At 41.0% G+C, this 16,363-nt stretch overlaps 1 protein-coding gene across 1 annotated transcript in view; it reads left to right on the top strand.

Annotated features, from left to right (window-relative positions):
• The window catches only part of LOC148012618 (alpha/beta-Hydrolases superfamily protein), a 98,705-nt gene that overhangs the window by 46,923 nt on the left and 35,419 nt on the right, over positions 1-16,363 (top strand). The window contains exon 3 of the mRNA XM_087669266.1: positions 13,829-14,040. Coding sequence (XP_087525392.1) covers positions 13,829-14,040 — 212 coding nt within the window. The remainder of the gene's footprint in view (positions 1-13,828; positions 14,041-16,363) is intronic.

Here is a 16,363-nt window from a genome sequence, read left to right as displayed (position 1 = left end):
CTTATTTCAATAAGAACCTGCAAACTGCTTGAGTAGTCTTCGTACTAAGAGCTCGACCTTCCACTTGATTTGGTAAGTTTTCTCATGCAAGCACAAGATATCTCATATTCCATAAAGGCATGGTAAAACCAAATCAACTACCCATTTGTAATGCATAGATAATGGATAGGTTGGTTACAACCCATGTCTATGCTTTACCATGGAATACATGTGACACACATTGCATGATTCCACATAATGCTCCACATCTTTATATATGTTTTGCCACAAATATTTCTCTTTGATCTTGGCAAATGTGCCCCAAACTCCTTTGTCCAGCCCATAAAGTTTTATGAAACTCTTGCATCACCTGTTGTTGAGAAGCCACATCTCCCAATATATGTACTAGAGCTCCTCTCTTTTTCTTTGCATGCTTTCATAAATATTCATCTTTCAAGAAAAACCCATAAGCTTTTCTTTTAATCCCTTTGAATTTAGCTTTAGACCACTCAGCCTTCTTTGTCATGAGGCTGAGATATTGGCCTATTTTTAGCTAATCATTCTCATAGAACTCTTTCAAAAATTGTGTTCTCATTGAAGCATGACATTGATGATGCTTTCTCTCTACTGCCCATCTCTTCTTCATGGTTGTAAGTTCTTTTCTTACTGTTGAAATCCCTATTACAAGAGTTATACTTACAGTAACAGCAGTTGCATACTCATTTCATGTTGTCATAAAGTCATTTTCAGCACCTATCATGTTATCCTCTTCATCTTCCATCAGCTCCTCTTCATCGTCGAACCTTGCTCGTGAAAGCATGTTAGCCACGGGGTTTTCTCTACTTACAATATGCTGAAAATCGGGGTTAAGTGACTTTATATATGCAATCCATTGTAACATAGCACTATCGGGAATTGAGCAATTTACTATCATGCCCAATAGAGGTAGACAATCAGTCTCTGCCACTACATGAGCTTCCATAAAATACTCCCTATCACACTTAAGGACTGTCACTACACCCCAAAGCTCTCTTTTGACTTGAGAATACTACTGTTGCCATTCAGTGAGAACCTTTGCTCCAAACCGAATGGCATACCTATTCCCATCAGCATCATCCTGACCCACTATCCAACCAATGCCAATTGGGCTTGCATCCACGGTGAGAATAATAGGCTTTCCATTCTCATAATTTGTTCGCTTTAGTGTTGGGGCTGAAATCAATAAGCTCTTTAACTTCTGAACCCCCTTCGTATGCAGTTTACCCTACCAAAACTTTTGCCCTTTTTCTCAAGAGCTGATATAAACTTTCAGCATTATGAGAAAAATGCGGGATCCATATCTAGTAAAAGACACATGCACCGAAAAATCTTCTCCCCTTGGATACATTCGAACATGTCTCCCACATCCTATTCATGGCATCAATCTTTATTGGTGAGGGCTTTTTCCCGTATGGTTCACACATGTGCCCAACAACTAATACTTTCTCCACTCCAAAAATCGACTTTTCTCCTGACAGAGTCAAATGCACTTCTTCAAGATGGCTCAAAATCTTGTCACAATCAGTAATATGATCAGCCACAAATCCTCTACATCCATGCTCATTCAACTCTTCATTCTTCTCATAGATATCACATCCTTTGATCGGCACATCATGAAGAAAGAGTAAGGTCAATTGACGAATATACTCCCTCAAAACTTTGTGCATTGCATTTATCAGATGCACCACTGAATTGGTTTCTCCGTGTGGAAGCGTATACATCCTAACTAATCCAAGTGGTGTCTTCATGGTAGTGATATCCCGTCTCTCTAATGTAAGCTGGAAGTGATAATATCTTGAATATAAATCTCCCATGGAGTAAATTGCCTTGCTTGCAAATGCTTCTGCAAATTCATTCACTATCGGGCCTAATCCAACATTCCTTATGTTGACCTTATTAACTAGTTGTAAATCCTATATAAACCTCAAAGAACCATTCTTCTTTGGAACAGTAATCCACCGATTCGAATATGGAGTTGACGAGGGCTCCAAAATCCGCATCCTGATCTTCTCGTTCAAAAGCTCTAGCAGCTTAAGCAAATATATCCGAGGTACTGGAATAGGCTTTAAATTCCATGGTACATGAGGTACTGTAAAGATCACCATAGGTGCAACTATGGTCGGGATCAATACATCCAATTTCATCTAGCTGAAACACAAAGGCTATGCCTTGCCAACATCTGCAAAAAACAAGCTCTTTCTGCATGCAAAAGAAAGCTTATATCACCAATTTTCAGGTTTTGTAAAGTTTCAGTTGTAAATTTATGTCCTACTCCATGTGGATCCCGAAAACTAAGTTGTTGAGATACTTTTTTCAGCCAACCCATCACTTTCAGGTGGTAAAGGCAAAGCCACAGGCTTAACCTTCTTTGCAACTGTTTTGTACTTTGTATCCACCCATGCTTTAGCCCTGTTTTGCAGCCCATAACATTCATGCTTAGCAAACTTTTGAATGACTTCGTACATCTTTAAAGTGTCAACATAAATGACCTCTTTTTCTGCATTGTTTTCAGCGTTCATTGCTGCAGATATTTCAGCTACTGTATCAACATCAACCAGCCCTGAAAACAGCCCTGAAATACCTTCATTTGTAGCCATTAGATCATATGTCTTCAGTTCTTTTTCAGCTCATCCTACATATTTCTTTTCAGCCCTGCACATGGCTAAAATATTCTTAAAATTGCCAAGACTACATGCTGTCCATTTCTGCAATCTAGACACAAACACAGTTTTCCCCTTTCTTGGAGGCATAATTATCTTCCTAGAGGCACTGCCATAGCCTCCACTTATAGCAGTGTTGTCTAAAAACCCTTAAACTCTCGTGCATTAGGTGGCATGGGATTATCCTGTAGCCTATCTCGATTGTGGGGATGATTCGCACAAACAGTGAGAAACTATACCGCTTTGTATTGTCTTTACTCCGAACCTGACCATATGAAAAACCATCATCCAAGGCTTTTGTTTCCAATCTTGATTCTGAAATATAGGGTTGCCGCAAAATCATCGGATAACTACATGAATCCTGCACAAAAAAATGATATTCATCCCTAACATCTCCAATAGTCACGGGTACATTTAGACAAGCCACATAAAGATACCTTAATGAATTGTTTGCTACTCGCATGCGCCATCCTAGATCTATATCAATCGGCCAACCTCCATTCTCATACAAGCTGTGTGCCATGGCATTGATTTTGGAACCATGATCCAAGAGAGCTATGCAAGGCATCTCTCTTTCTTCCACTTTAACAATTGCCGCTGTTGTAGCACGAGCCCAATGTGTTCGTAAATAATGACTGCTTGGAATAAAATGAGCATCTTCTTCTTCATGTACTTGTTGATGGACATCCCCATTATACATAGCCTTCTCTCTATGCTTACTGTTGCCCATAAGACCAATTTCAGGCACAAGCTTGGTGTCTACACTCCCATTTTACCCATTCTCAATATCAGCCTGCTCCAAATCAGCATTACATGCATCATCATATTCCCTTTGAAGTTGTTTCTCTATGTCTTTGTCAACTTGCATCAATGCTTGCAAAACTTCACCATCAAACTGTCTTTTTCGTTTCAGCATATCAATGATTGCATCATGAAATTCACGCTTCGCGATTCTAAGAACTTCGCTAAGTGTAAATTCCACTCTACTGTCAAGTATGTGATCTTCCAAGACCTTTTTAAGGTTTGTGGCAGTCTCAAGATCCAATTGTAACTTGTAATTGGTCTGCTTGCCCCTTTTCTTTCCTTCTTGTTTCTTCTCTTGAGATACGTCCTCCATAACATGCTCAAGTATGGCTTTCTCAGCCTCTTTCTACTGCTCCATTTTACTTCGTGTTATGCGTTTAGATGGGCATGAAGAGGAAGGACTAGTAGTATCCTCATCTTTTCTTCTCTTTTCTTCCACAAGAGCTTCTTGATTATGAACCTTAGCCAAATAAGCATAGGCTGAAAATGAATCCACTGGTGCACTCCATCCTGTTCTTCCTGGTATACTCTGACTTACATCAGCCAATTCAGACTTTGCAATCTAATGCGTGCATCCAAACACAAGATTTTGCTTCAGCCTCCTTTACGAGCTTCTTCAGTCCTTTCAATTCTCAATCCATATGTGGTTGCATCTATGGTAACAAATGCTATCCTTGCTGCCATTTTTTCCAACCTCTTTTGCATGCCACCATTTTCAAAATTTGGCTTTATTGAAAGACCAACTTTTGTTGCATGTATTTTGCCATCTTTCTAAAAGACTAACCTTTTTGCTTCCGCTTCACGGTAGGTTGTACAGTCTCGCTTTTCATGCTGTAAACTGTCACACCAAATGCATCTCCTCTTGTATCCTTCTTTGTATGGTCTTTGGGCCGTTGTCTGATCTTTCTCTTCTTCCTTAATATCTAACTTTTCGACCTTTGCATAGATTTTTGTCAAATTCAGCCTTAAATCATGCATGCCTTTGATCAATTCATCCACAACATCACCTTTAAGAGCCGGACCAACAGGTATAGCCAGTTGTTTTGCCATAGGCACAGGCGCCTTAGCTGCAATTTCAGCCCCCTTCTGAGCATTGACAGGTGTGGTGCCTATACCCCATCTTAATTTCATCTGCTCTCTCTTTACCAACATATGCACTATCTTAGTTACATTAGTGCAATTTGATTTCAGCCCTGTTTCAAAAGAGGCATCTTCTAAATGATTAGTCAGCTTCTTCTGCAAGACAAGATCTGCAGCCTTCAGAAACAAATCAATTTTTTGACTCTCCAATGATTGCTGCTCATCGGCATCCAATTGCGTATACCGACTTTCAAATTCACGGAGCAAAGCTGTAGCAGTCAATCCTTTATTGGGCTTTTCAATCCAATCTGTAAATGTAGTTACCGATCCTGCATCTTCCAAGAAAAACTCTTCTCTCAAAGCTTTCTTAAAAGCTGCCCAATCAACATCTCTTCTATGTAACTTATCAATCCGATCATGTAATGCATGCATGGCCAAACTGAGAAATACCGACTCCATGCATACTGCGGTATCCCATGAAACAACATATTTTCTTTATACAATCCGATGAAGGCTGAAACATTTTGACCCTTAAATTGCTTCAATTCCTACCCCATTGCCTGCAATGCATTCAAAGCTAAGGAATCAATTCTTTCTGCTTCTTGTCGAGTTTGCATCTACTGTTGTAACAACAATTGCTGCATTTGTTGTTGCTACAACAAAGCAATCATCTGTTGTAAAGCATCACCACTACTTGAACCTGTAGAATCCCCCATCTTTACATACATGTTACCGACTTTTATGTCGGGTTCACCAGTGTCGGAGCGTTTGGGTCGAAAGTCTACCACAGAAATAAGAGACAGTAGGGTGAAGGGAGATTTAGGGAGAGTAATTGATGAAAGAGAAGGGGTTCTAAGAAATAGAAGATATAGAAGAATACTCATAGAGGTGAAGCTTGACAATTTATTTATGTATCCTGAGAAGATAAATCCCTTGTAGACAAAAAACGTGTATCAAACAGTAGCTTCTTCTTTGCTACCCAGACCGCTAATCTGATGCTTCCGTTGGCTCTAAAGGGGGGTAAAATACTAGGATACATGATCAAAATTCTCCCAAATCACTCCTATCCAAAAGGAATCATTGTCAAACTCAACAAAGAGGCCGAGAGCACAAATCTTATATACCAAATGCATATGGTAACCCAAGCCAGATATATAAAGCACCTTTGAAGTATAGGCACCACCCTACCCATCTGGAATACGCTGCATGTTACCCCTTCCTTGAATAGGAATAGAAGAGCTGTCGCCTATAAAAATTTGCCCATGCAAAGGACGCAAACGGGCAATGTTTCTTGCAAAAGGAGTCATGTGACGAGATGCACCATTGCAACAATCCACTCATGAGGGTATGGGGCCATCAATGCAACATCAGAAGCCCTAGGGGTTGATACCTCGATCACCTCCAAGTGGAGGAAGGAAGTTGATGAGGGAGTAGCCACCGCTCGTGAATCCTTTGAAGACTTCTCCTTCTCCTTGTCCGGGCAATCCTACCTCTAGTGACCTGTCTTGTTGCAAATGTAACAAGTGGAATCCTTTTCTTTGTCCTTCTTCGACTTGTCTTCCTTCTTCTTATTTTGGTCCTTCCTCTTCTTCTGAGAGGACTAACTAGTCAATGCCTCCAATTTGGAAGCATTTTTCCCTTTCAATTGCTCCTCCTGGTCCAACACCATAGGAACCAACTCTTCACAACAAAGAGTCTATGAATTATCGTCTTGTCCTCCGAGGTAATTGCCTCTCAAATCCTCATTTGAACCTCCAGAGACACAACCTTCGTCATGGTCATCTAATTGTACATTTAATCAAGCTCCAACTATAACTCTCAAGCCACAGTCAAGTGCTTGATGTGAGCAATGACAGTTGGAGTGCAAGAGAGAAAGAGAAAAGAACCGATGCAAGCATTCAATTTGTCCCAATGTGCCTATATCTTCATCAACTCGGCTTTCTCATCTAAAGAAATCTTGGAGGCATCAGGAGCTATAGGACGGTCTATAGCCTCGGTCACAAGGTCCGCCAAATCATAAGACTCCAAGATGGCAAGCATCATTACGTGCCATATGCGGTGATTTTCCCCATCAAGCGTTTGATTTGAAGGAAGAGCCATAAACACAGGGACCTTACGGTCCATAATAGCTTAAAACTCCATGTCAATTTTGGTTGACATTGTAAATGGAATGACTTGCACAAAAACAAGGGCAACCCCCTCTGACTCTGTGCACGATGCCGGTGCCTACTAGGGCTTTCTCTGCTCATCCTCAAAGAGTTTCACCTGTTGGAGGCGATGGAAATTCAAAATCTGCAACAAAAGGCTGAAAACACAGCCTTGCCTCCTTCACAAATAGCAAGGACCTACAAAAAACAGTAACTTCGCTCCTCTTGTACACAACCTGTTCATTGCAGCCTCCAAAGGCTGAAAATTCAAACTTTTGTCACGAAGAATCCTCCCGATTAGGTCTGTCCACAATCAATCAACTCTTCTAACGTTGCTCTAATACCATGTCAGAGTGCAGCGAATGCAAAAGCATATGGATAAGATTGAAAGACAACAAACATGAGAGAAAGGGAGAGAGAAAAGAGACAGAAGAATGCAAAAATCTACTTTCAATGAATGCTTAAATGAAGAGGGCAGATGTACAAGAGCTGTCGATGTATCTCCTCCAGCCGAATCTCTCCCACCCACACTTGAAAAGCAAGTGAGGAGGGCAAGTTGCTAGAGGGGCATGAATAGCTCAAATAAAAGGCCATAAAATAATGCTGTTGGCAACAAAAATTGGCCAACCTGATCAGCAACCAGCTGATAGCATCATAAATGCATAAAATAATCTACGTTGACTAGCCTGCCTACCACGTGGCATAGTCGCCTGCTTGGAATGGTGCCCATACATTGTGACTGCTGGAAATGCCCACAAAATGATAGGAAAAATACGTAATGCCCTTCGAGAGTACCTCCGAGAGAACTCACCACACCAATAGTAGCCTAAGAAATGCTAGCCCAAGGGATGAATAATCTCTAACACTATGTGCACAATATGAAAGTGAAACGTAGAGAGGAAATTCATTCATCTTATATGCTTCTCAGACAACTTAGTTTGAGTTAGAGAAAGTAGCATGATGTTTGATGATCTATCTACACTATACAATCAATCCCTAAAAGATAGTGTTTCCATGTAGAAAGTGCACAAATTATAGCAAGTAATTCCTTCTCATAAACTTGCGAATTCTTCTCTACACCATGGAGAACACGACTCTCATATGTCACCACTCAACCGTGCTGCATTTAAACAGCCCCAATGTTGTTTCCACATACATCACACTGAACAACAAATGACTTCCTTGGATAGGGCTATACAAGCACATGATCTAAAGTCATCTTTTCCTTTAACTTGTTGAAAGTTGAAATTTCTATTGTTGTCCACTTAAATGACACACCCTTCTTTTGCAAAGCATGCGGTGGAGATGCAATTTCAACAAAGTTACACATGTACTTCTTGTAATAGAACATAGACCCATGAAGGTGTGAATCTTGTCCACATTTCTCAAATGTGGCCATGAGCGTATTGCCTCAACCTTTGTAGGATCCATGCATACCCCATCAGCTGACACAATATGCCCAAGAAAGTGGATTCCATGCAAAAAGAATTCTCTTCTTGTCATCGATCACTAATCGTAACTCATTAAACACTGTATCCAAGTGTTTTCTATGCTCTGCCTCATTCTTAGAAAAGGCAATCATATCATGAAAGAATGTTCCCACAAATATTCTATGTGGTCTAAAGATGTAATCCATCATCTGATTAGACATGGCATGAGCATTTGTAAGCCCAAATGGCATGACAAGAAACTCATAAAATCCAAAAGATATCCCAAATGCTATCTTTGGAACATCATTAGGCCTAATACGCATCTAATGATATCCACTTTTCAAATCAATGTGACTGAATATGGCTGCCCCTTGCAATTTATCCATAATGTCATCAATTCTTTATCATTTTTTTGATTCAAAGCACGATAATCAATGCATGTATGCCATGAATCATCCTTTCTCTATACCAAAAGAATCTGGGAGCAAAAATGAGACGAGTTAGGCTGAATCAGCCTTTTTCCTAATAGCTCATTTACTTGGTTCATTATCTCCTCCTACTGGGCTGCACTCACCCTATATGGTGGCTTATTTGGAGGGCTATTGTATGTTAGCAGTCTAGTCAGCTCATGTGTGAGTCTAGCTCGTGCTTGATTTTTCTAGGCATTTTAGGTGTTTTTCTAAGGTCATTATGATGTGTATTTGAGCACTTATTGCTGGATGACCAATAATAAATGTCGGCCGACCTACTACTATTTTGGCATTATTTTTGTGCTTATATACCGGGCTTCCTCCTCAATCAGTCACATCATCACCTACAAGTTCTATGGAGAGAGGGAGCCGGTGCTAGTGTCTACGAGCTAGTGACTCACTGTTATACACATCATTCTTGTTTTCGGTATATGGATTCCATTTTCCGAGCTTTCTTTTGGGCTCTCTTATTTGGAATGTTCTTTTGTGTTTTTCTCTTTTGTTCTCGTGTTCAACAATTTATTACAGCATCTGTTTATGCTTCCATTGCTGCATCCACCTCTGACATGGTATTAGATTTCAGGATCTATGCTCCTACTACTGTTTTCTGTTGATTACAAGTCTGCCCCTACTAATTGCTGACTGCTCATCTCCCTGTTTCCAACCTTCTATAGGCTGCATTTTGGTCAGGCTGCATTTTGATTTTTTGTATTAGTTTATTCCTACTTAATCTGCATTTATCTAATTAGTCTGCCTCTCTCCATCTCACTCTGTTTGTAAATAACCACCCCCCCTTCATACTTCTGCTTCTCTTCCCATCTGCCTCTCTCTCTCTCTCTCTCTCTCTCTCTCTCCATGAATGCAAAGAGATTAGCTTTCATCACTCTCTTTCCACGCAGGCTCTCTTTCTCTTTCTACAACTACCATCTCTCTCTCTTACACAATACATCACTATACCTTGACAGTAATGTTTGTAGTAACAAAATAAACATAATGTTAGAATCAAAATTAATGGTAACACTAGTTCAAACATAAAATGACAAAATCATACTAACATTTAATGTTGCATTGATATTAAAATTATTTGTGACATTAATATTAAAATTAATGAAACATTAATATTAAATATTAAATGGAAAAAATTATTGTTAATTGATATTATGATGCTTATTCGGGCTACAAGGTTTTAGCTTTGGGCATCGGTCTGGAGTGGTAGCTCCCTGGATTACGATGTTTGAACTACCAAAAATCCTTATGCACAAACATCACCCCAACTTAAAACTTGACCACAAGTTCAAAACGAGGAACATACCTTGCTTTCGTACCTATGCAATGTGTGCCCCTCGTGTATGCCCCTCCTACTAGCAATGTCCCATATCACCCTTAACGAGATAAAGGTATACCTATCATGCATGAGCCATTAGGTTCAGTGAGCAAAAGTGATTTTGTACACATCATTGGATCTTGCGCACAATTGTAGGTTGACTCTTTGATACCAATGAAACGTTCCCCTAGGATCCAACATGCACATGAGACATGATGCAAGCCAAACTCACAATAAAAGGTGTTGGACATGAGACTTATCTTCAAGCCATAGAGCCAAACAGGCTCACCCTCAAGCTTGGGAGCTAGCAACACTCTGGGTCATGATCACATTCCAAGGGTTGGTGTCCCATATTACCAGTCCATACCATCCTGATGTATGGATGGGTTGGGCAATGGGTCAAGAGTCCAAGAGTGGTGATCACACAATGAAGGTGCACAATAGAACCTTAAGTCCTATAAATAGGACTTCGTTCCCCTAACCTCAAAGTGCCCTTAGTGCATTCGCACTAAGTCACTTCATGACGACTGTGATCAATTCTACTAGTGGCCATCAACATGTCAAGGGATGTAACACTTGTAGTATTTCTTTAACTTTAATTGCAAATGGATAGAGTACACTTGAGATTCTTGAATCTCCTTTGGTAATTCAAGTGCCTTTTATTCTAAAAAATGACCAATAAGCCTTCAAACTAATTTTCCCCTTGGTTTGCTTGAGGATTGGCCTTCACTCAACTCCTTGAGATATAAATTTAGCCCTAAATTTGATATTGGCTGATTGGCCTCTTGAATCTCCCTGAAATTCTTCAATTTCAATTACTGGAGTTTAAGTTCTAGGTCCTCAATTTTGAGCACGCTCCTTAAGGCAACTATTAAACCCTAATTTTTGTTGAAGTAGGATTTACAATAAAGATGGATCAAAATCTCCACCTCTAATGGATCAAATAGCTAGAATTTACCGAGCGAACTTGAGAAATTGTTGAAGGATGAGAGAGAATGCTGTAGAGAGAGAAATTTTAGAGTTCCATTGTGAAAACTCGAGGAAAATAGCTACTGCCTTGTCTAAAAAACAATGAATGATGTTACCTACAACCTGGGAATCAATTTTTACTTTGTTGCTAGCCCTTCTGGAGCGGTCACTAGTGGTCTGGGCTCCTTTCTATCTATGACCTACCCCTATAGGCCTCAAAAATGTTATTGCCAACCCCTAAACAGGTCTTTGGTGGTTGCAAATCACATTGGTAGCCTCTCCCCTCTGTCCCACATGCTTCTGTTCCTCAAAATGGTTGGAATAGTCTTCCACTAATCTCCAACAACCTTCTTCCTACTTGTGTGAGCAAGTTTTGCCAAGTGGTAGCCTTTTAATCCCATTTTTCAGCATTATCTAGCTTATTGAATTATTTTTTAGAATTAATTTTTTTCAAAATATTAATTTTGAAAATTAATTTAATACTTAATTATTGCACGATAAAAATTCCACCAATCAACAATTAAATTGACTAGGCCAATTTGTCTCCCAAGTATCCTTGAGTAGTTATTAGCCCCTAGATTGACATTAATTCATTAACTAATGTCTAGCCTTTAATGTTACCACCACTGACATTAATGGCAAATAAATTGGTTTGGATCTGACATCAAGTACCACCTAGTACCTATCAGGCATAACTTATTACAACTTTTGCCTTTGGTACCAATTGATGTGTCAAGGTCCTAGGTCCCACATTGTGATATAACTAACTTGCATCTCACATGCGCAAGTCACATTTGCACATTTGATTATCTTTTAATAAAAAGCCAAGCAAAACATTAAAAATTCATGTCCTCATGTGATAGCCACGATGTGTGGTTAAGGAGACACGTGATGATGATGATGTGATTGTCATCACTGGTATTTTTTGTCGTGGCTTGTATAGACTTTATGTTTATGATATATAGCATCATTCAAATACTATGGTTATGATTATTCCACCTTATCTATTGTTGAGTTATGGCATGCTCAAATTGGGTATGTGAATTTTAATATCTTGTCACACTTGTATAGGGATGATACAATGCGTGATTTTCCCAAAATGTTTGCGCCTCATAAGCACATATGTGAGGGTGTTTGCTTGGCAAAAAGCATATATTCAGCTTTATTCAAGGATGGGAGTGTGGGTGCCACACCAAAAGTGTAGTTTGTGCATAATGATGTATGTGGTCCTACGTGCATTTCCTCTCTTAGTGGATGTGTCTACTTTGTGAACCTTGATTGAAGACTACACATGTCACACTTGGTTGATTGGCTTGAAGGCCAAGTTAGAAATATTCTCCTTCTTTCAGCATTTTACCATGTCTGAAAACTCCAGTGGCTGCAAATTGGTTACTCTCCATACAGATAGAGGAGGGGAGTACATGTCAGAGGAATTTGCAGCATTTCTTTCTTCTAGAATCTAGGGGCATTATTCATTAGTGCACTATGCCTTATACACCGCAATAGAATGATCTTGCCGAGTGCAAGAATAGATCTCTTTTGGACATGGCAAGATGTATGGCTAAAGGAAAGTCTTTGCCAGATAAGTTTTGTTTGGATATGATTCATACATCTTGCTATGTGTTGAATTGTTCACCTACTCGAGCATTAAAGCTTGTCACACCTTACAAGGCATGGAATGGAAAAAAGCTAATGGTTACACACATGCATACTTTTGGATGTCTTGTCTACACCTATGTTCCATCTCAAAAGAGATGCAAGTTGCAGGACAAAGCAATTGAGTGTATTTTTATTGGGTACAATATCAAGAGCAAAGACTGTTGGTTGGTTCGACTGGTTACATGCAAGATGCCTGTTGGTAGAGATGTGCTTGATTTGCTTATGTCATTATTTAGATTATTGCTAGAGATTGTTGAGCATGCACTTGCTCAATCTCATGCACCATTGCAGCAAATTCAGTAACTTGTCCAGGCTGATTTTCAGCCTGATTTTCCCTCCATTGAGGCAGTAGATCATGATGATATAGAGACTGTAGGGAGGTCTGCTATTTGGGAAGGAATGATAGAGCCTAGATGGCTATTGTATACCTTACAAGACAACAGACAAGCTGCCCCTCTTCCTGGACATACTACAACAACCTGTCGTCAGGCATCTAGGAACTTTATAGACATTGTTTTATTGGCCATTGCTTGTGGTGAAGAGCCTCGTGTGCGGTGAGGATGCTTTGGAGGATATTCATTGGTTGGATGCTACATGATCATGAACCAACTGCGGGGTCTGGAAAAAAGAGTCCACGAAAAGTCCAGAGAAAGAGACAGTCATATACAGGTACTGTAGACAGTCATATGAATGATAAACAGAGTAGAGTGAATGAAACAGTAGCAAAGGGAACTCAGAAATCCATTGCCAGGTGGAGTGGAGAATAGAAATCAAACAAGAACAGCTGGTGGTGAGGAGCAGAAGCAGAAAAGTGCAACCCAAAGCAGATGTTCAGGCAGAGCAGAGGTCATCCATTTGGTGCACAACCCACACCAACAAGATGTTTGTTTGGGTGCTTGCCATGATAGTCGTAATATTTAGTTCTAAGCCATGAAACAGGAAATGCATTCGCACCATTATGTTCCACCTTCTCAGCATTTTCAGAGGTCATTTTTCAGGCCAGTTATAGGCAAGTTACAGGCAGCCAATACAGGTCCAACAGATGTACAGGTGACTCTGAAGTTTGCATTGTATTATGACTAAAACCATTTTCACAAGAGTGAGAACTAATAAGCTAATGGGAGTTCAAGAAACAAAAAGGTGCATCCATCATGCATGAAAATGATTTGTATAAGTTACACTTGAACAACATCTTTTATACTGTGCTGTTAATTACATTTGTGTTTTTTTCACTTTTTGGCATAATGATTTCCTGTGTACTGTACAGTGACCATTGGAGAAAAAATATCCCGGTCCTTGCAAGTCAACATAAAGTCTATGCAGTCGACCTCTTGGGTTATGGATATTCAGACAAGCCCAGCCCAAAGAATGCACTTCCAAACTCTATCTATAACTTTGAAAATTGGGCAACTCAAGTTCTTGAGTTTCTTGACAACATTGTAGAGGATAATGCATTTCTTGTCTGCAACTCTGTAGGAGGTGAGTCAATTTTGCTACTTGGAAAAAATTAAATGCATATGCTTATAATTTGCAACGGAAGAATTGGGTTCTGTGAGGTTTGTGTTAGTTCAGCAAGTGGCACCAATCATCACCTGATTCTAAGGTTCATGCATATGCTGATGAAATTTTTAATGTCTTTTGAGGCTGAAGAGTTCTACCTAATAGATTTGTTAGGGAGTTTAGAAGACCCAAAAAAAAAAAGAAAGCTTGCTAAGATATGTCTAACAAGCCAAGGTGACCCTGGATCTTTGTTTCCTGTACTTGTCTTAAGTGTACTACTTGGACATATGTTTCACCTAATTTATACATAGTTTGAATTCAAACTATTACACAAAGAAATGCTAATTATATAACCTATGCTTATTATGTAACCTACACATTTGATCAAGTAGATCATTTGGCAGCTCTAATTTGATGCCCAACTCAGATAGCAATCAGATAAGCTAGACTTCTTCTGTTAGTGCAAGATGCTAAACGCAGGATGCAGGGAGTTTTCAAAACCATAGAATCTGCATGGGGCAGTGAATCTTCTCATGGTTTCCTTTTTTTTTTCCAAGCAAAAAGTGGCTGATTATATTACTCAAAAAAACTGATTACAACGGAGTGCTCATGCTCAACGGACTAGTTGGAGCTGATACAAAGTCACAAATACATCATGTATACAAGCATCGCAAGGCAGTCTGGGGGGGATAGGGGCAAGAAGCCATGGAGGGGGGGTGTATTGCCATCTGGGGCTGCCTACCTGCATCACGAAAAACAGGTCCTGGCCGTCCCACGTGCACATGAACTGACAACGTAGCTCCTGTGATGAGCCTTGGACTCACCCTGCACCTAATCCCATTGGCCGCGGAGGGAGTGGATGATGGAGGTCCATAGCTCTACTAAGGTCGCCTGTACTGAAAGTCTCTCTTCGCCGAAATCCTCTTGACACCGCGCCTTCCAGATATGCCATCTAGTGAGACTCCCTATGATCTCCCATACCTCCTAGCGGTCTGCTGTGGGCTCCAGTACCTAGCGGATGGGCAGAGCCTCCAAACCGACCATTGCGCACGACTCTGCCTCGATAATGAAAATCGTGTCATGCATCTCGGCCTCATACAGAAGGTGACAGTCCTGGCTGACTGCGTGCCAGCAGAAAGCTCCCCATGAAATACCTCCAAGGCTGGGTGCTACACGGTGAAGGATACGGCATGCTCCTCTCCACACAAGCTATGCCGCCTCACAGGACCAAAGACAATGCTTTGGGGTTTCTAGAGGCTGCTGTGTGCATCGCTTACAACCTCCCTTCTGCATCTGGGCAAGCCAACTTCCCACTGCCAACCTCCATGTGCCACCAACCATAAGAAATACAAAACTCTCCTCGGCCTCCAGCTATCCCATAGGCGGTGCCAGAAGGTCCATCGGAAAGGCTCCGTGATGCTGTGCTCCGCCTAATGCCTGCTACGTGAGGGCGTCCAATCCATTTCCTCCTGTATCAATACGTGTCTGCCAATCTTGGCAGTGTACTCTAGGAACCTCGGTGGCTTCTTAGCGACCGTAGTGGCCGGCCATAGCCACTCTCCTAGATCTCACTCTAGCTCATCAAGTGGTTTGCCCTCCCAGATCCAGAGGCGCCACTCCCCGAGCTCCTTCCAGAAGACATAGGGGTCGAGTTGCCATGTCTTCCCCTGCAGGCCCACCATCCGAATCCTCCTCCACGAAAGGGCTATCCCCTCATCCTGTTGCCCTCTGTCCAGGGCTAGACGCCCCCTTCCTGAACAGTGAAGAAAGTCCCTTGCAGGGCGCCGCCTACTCTACCTGCCACCTGTAGGGGGATTCCTATTGGTGAAAACCTTGTGGCCTATACCTCCTCGGGATCTATCAGCTCTCGTATCAGAGGAGCACACCACTCCAGAGGTATTGCTACATCTGTCTCCCTTCTCCTCAACTCCACTTCTCTTTGGCAATCTGATACTCTCTCCAATACCTCCTCGTCCGCCATCCTATACACCTCTTGCCTGTTGTGCTAAGAAATGCACTTAGTCACTTAAACAACCCCAAAACATGCTTATTTTAGGCTTAGTTTAGCCAAAACCCTAAAATGGGGAGCGGATCGAGAGAGTTAAGTGGGAGAGGATCTAGAACCTTAATTTTCTATAAATTGATAGTCAACCCTCCACTCTTCCCAAAAATCTCGTTTTTGCGGATTTCAGGTGTTTCAGCTTGCTGCCCACACCCCGTTCGTGGAGGACATCTCAACCGTAGCTGTCCATTGCTGTCTCTATCACTTGGCGCCTGATTTACAGCCCTCTTCACGCAGTTT

This window comes from Lygodium microphyllum, chromosome 27 (assembly GCF_053477565.2).
Source record: "Lygodium microphyllum isolate KBCC chromosome 27, Lygodium_microphyllum_v1.1.10, whole genome shotgun sequence".
NCBI classification, from domain to species: domain Eukaryota; kingdom Viridiplantae; phylum Streptophyta; class Polypodiopsida; order Schizaeales; family Lygodiaceae; genus Lygodium; species Lygodium microphyllum.
The sequence above is the reverse complement of the archived record's forward strand: the minus strand, read 5'-3'. Positions and strand labels throughout refer to the sequence as shown.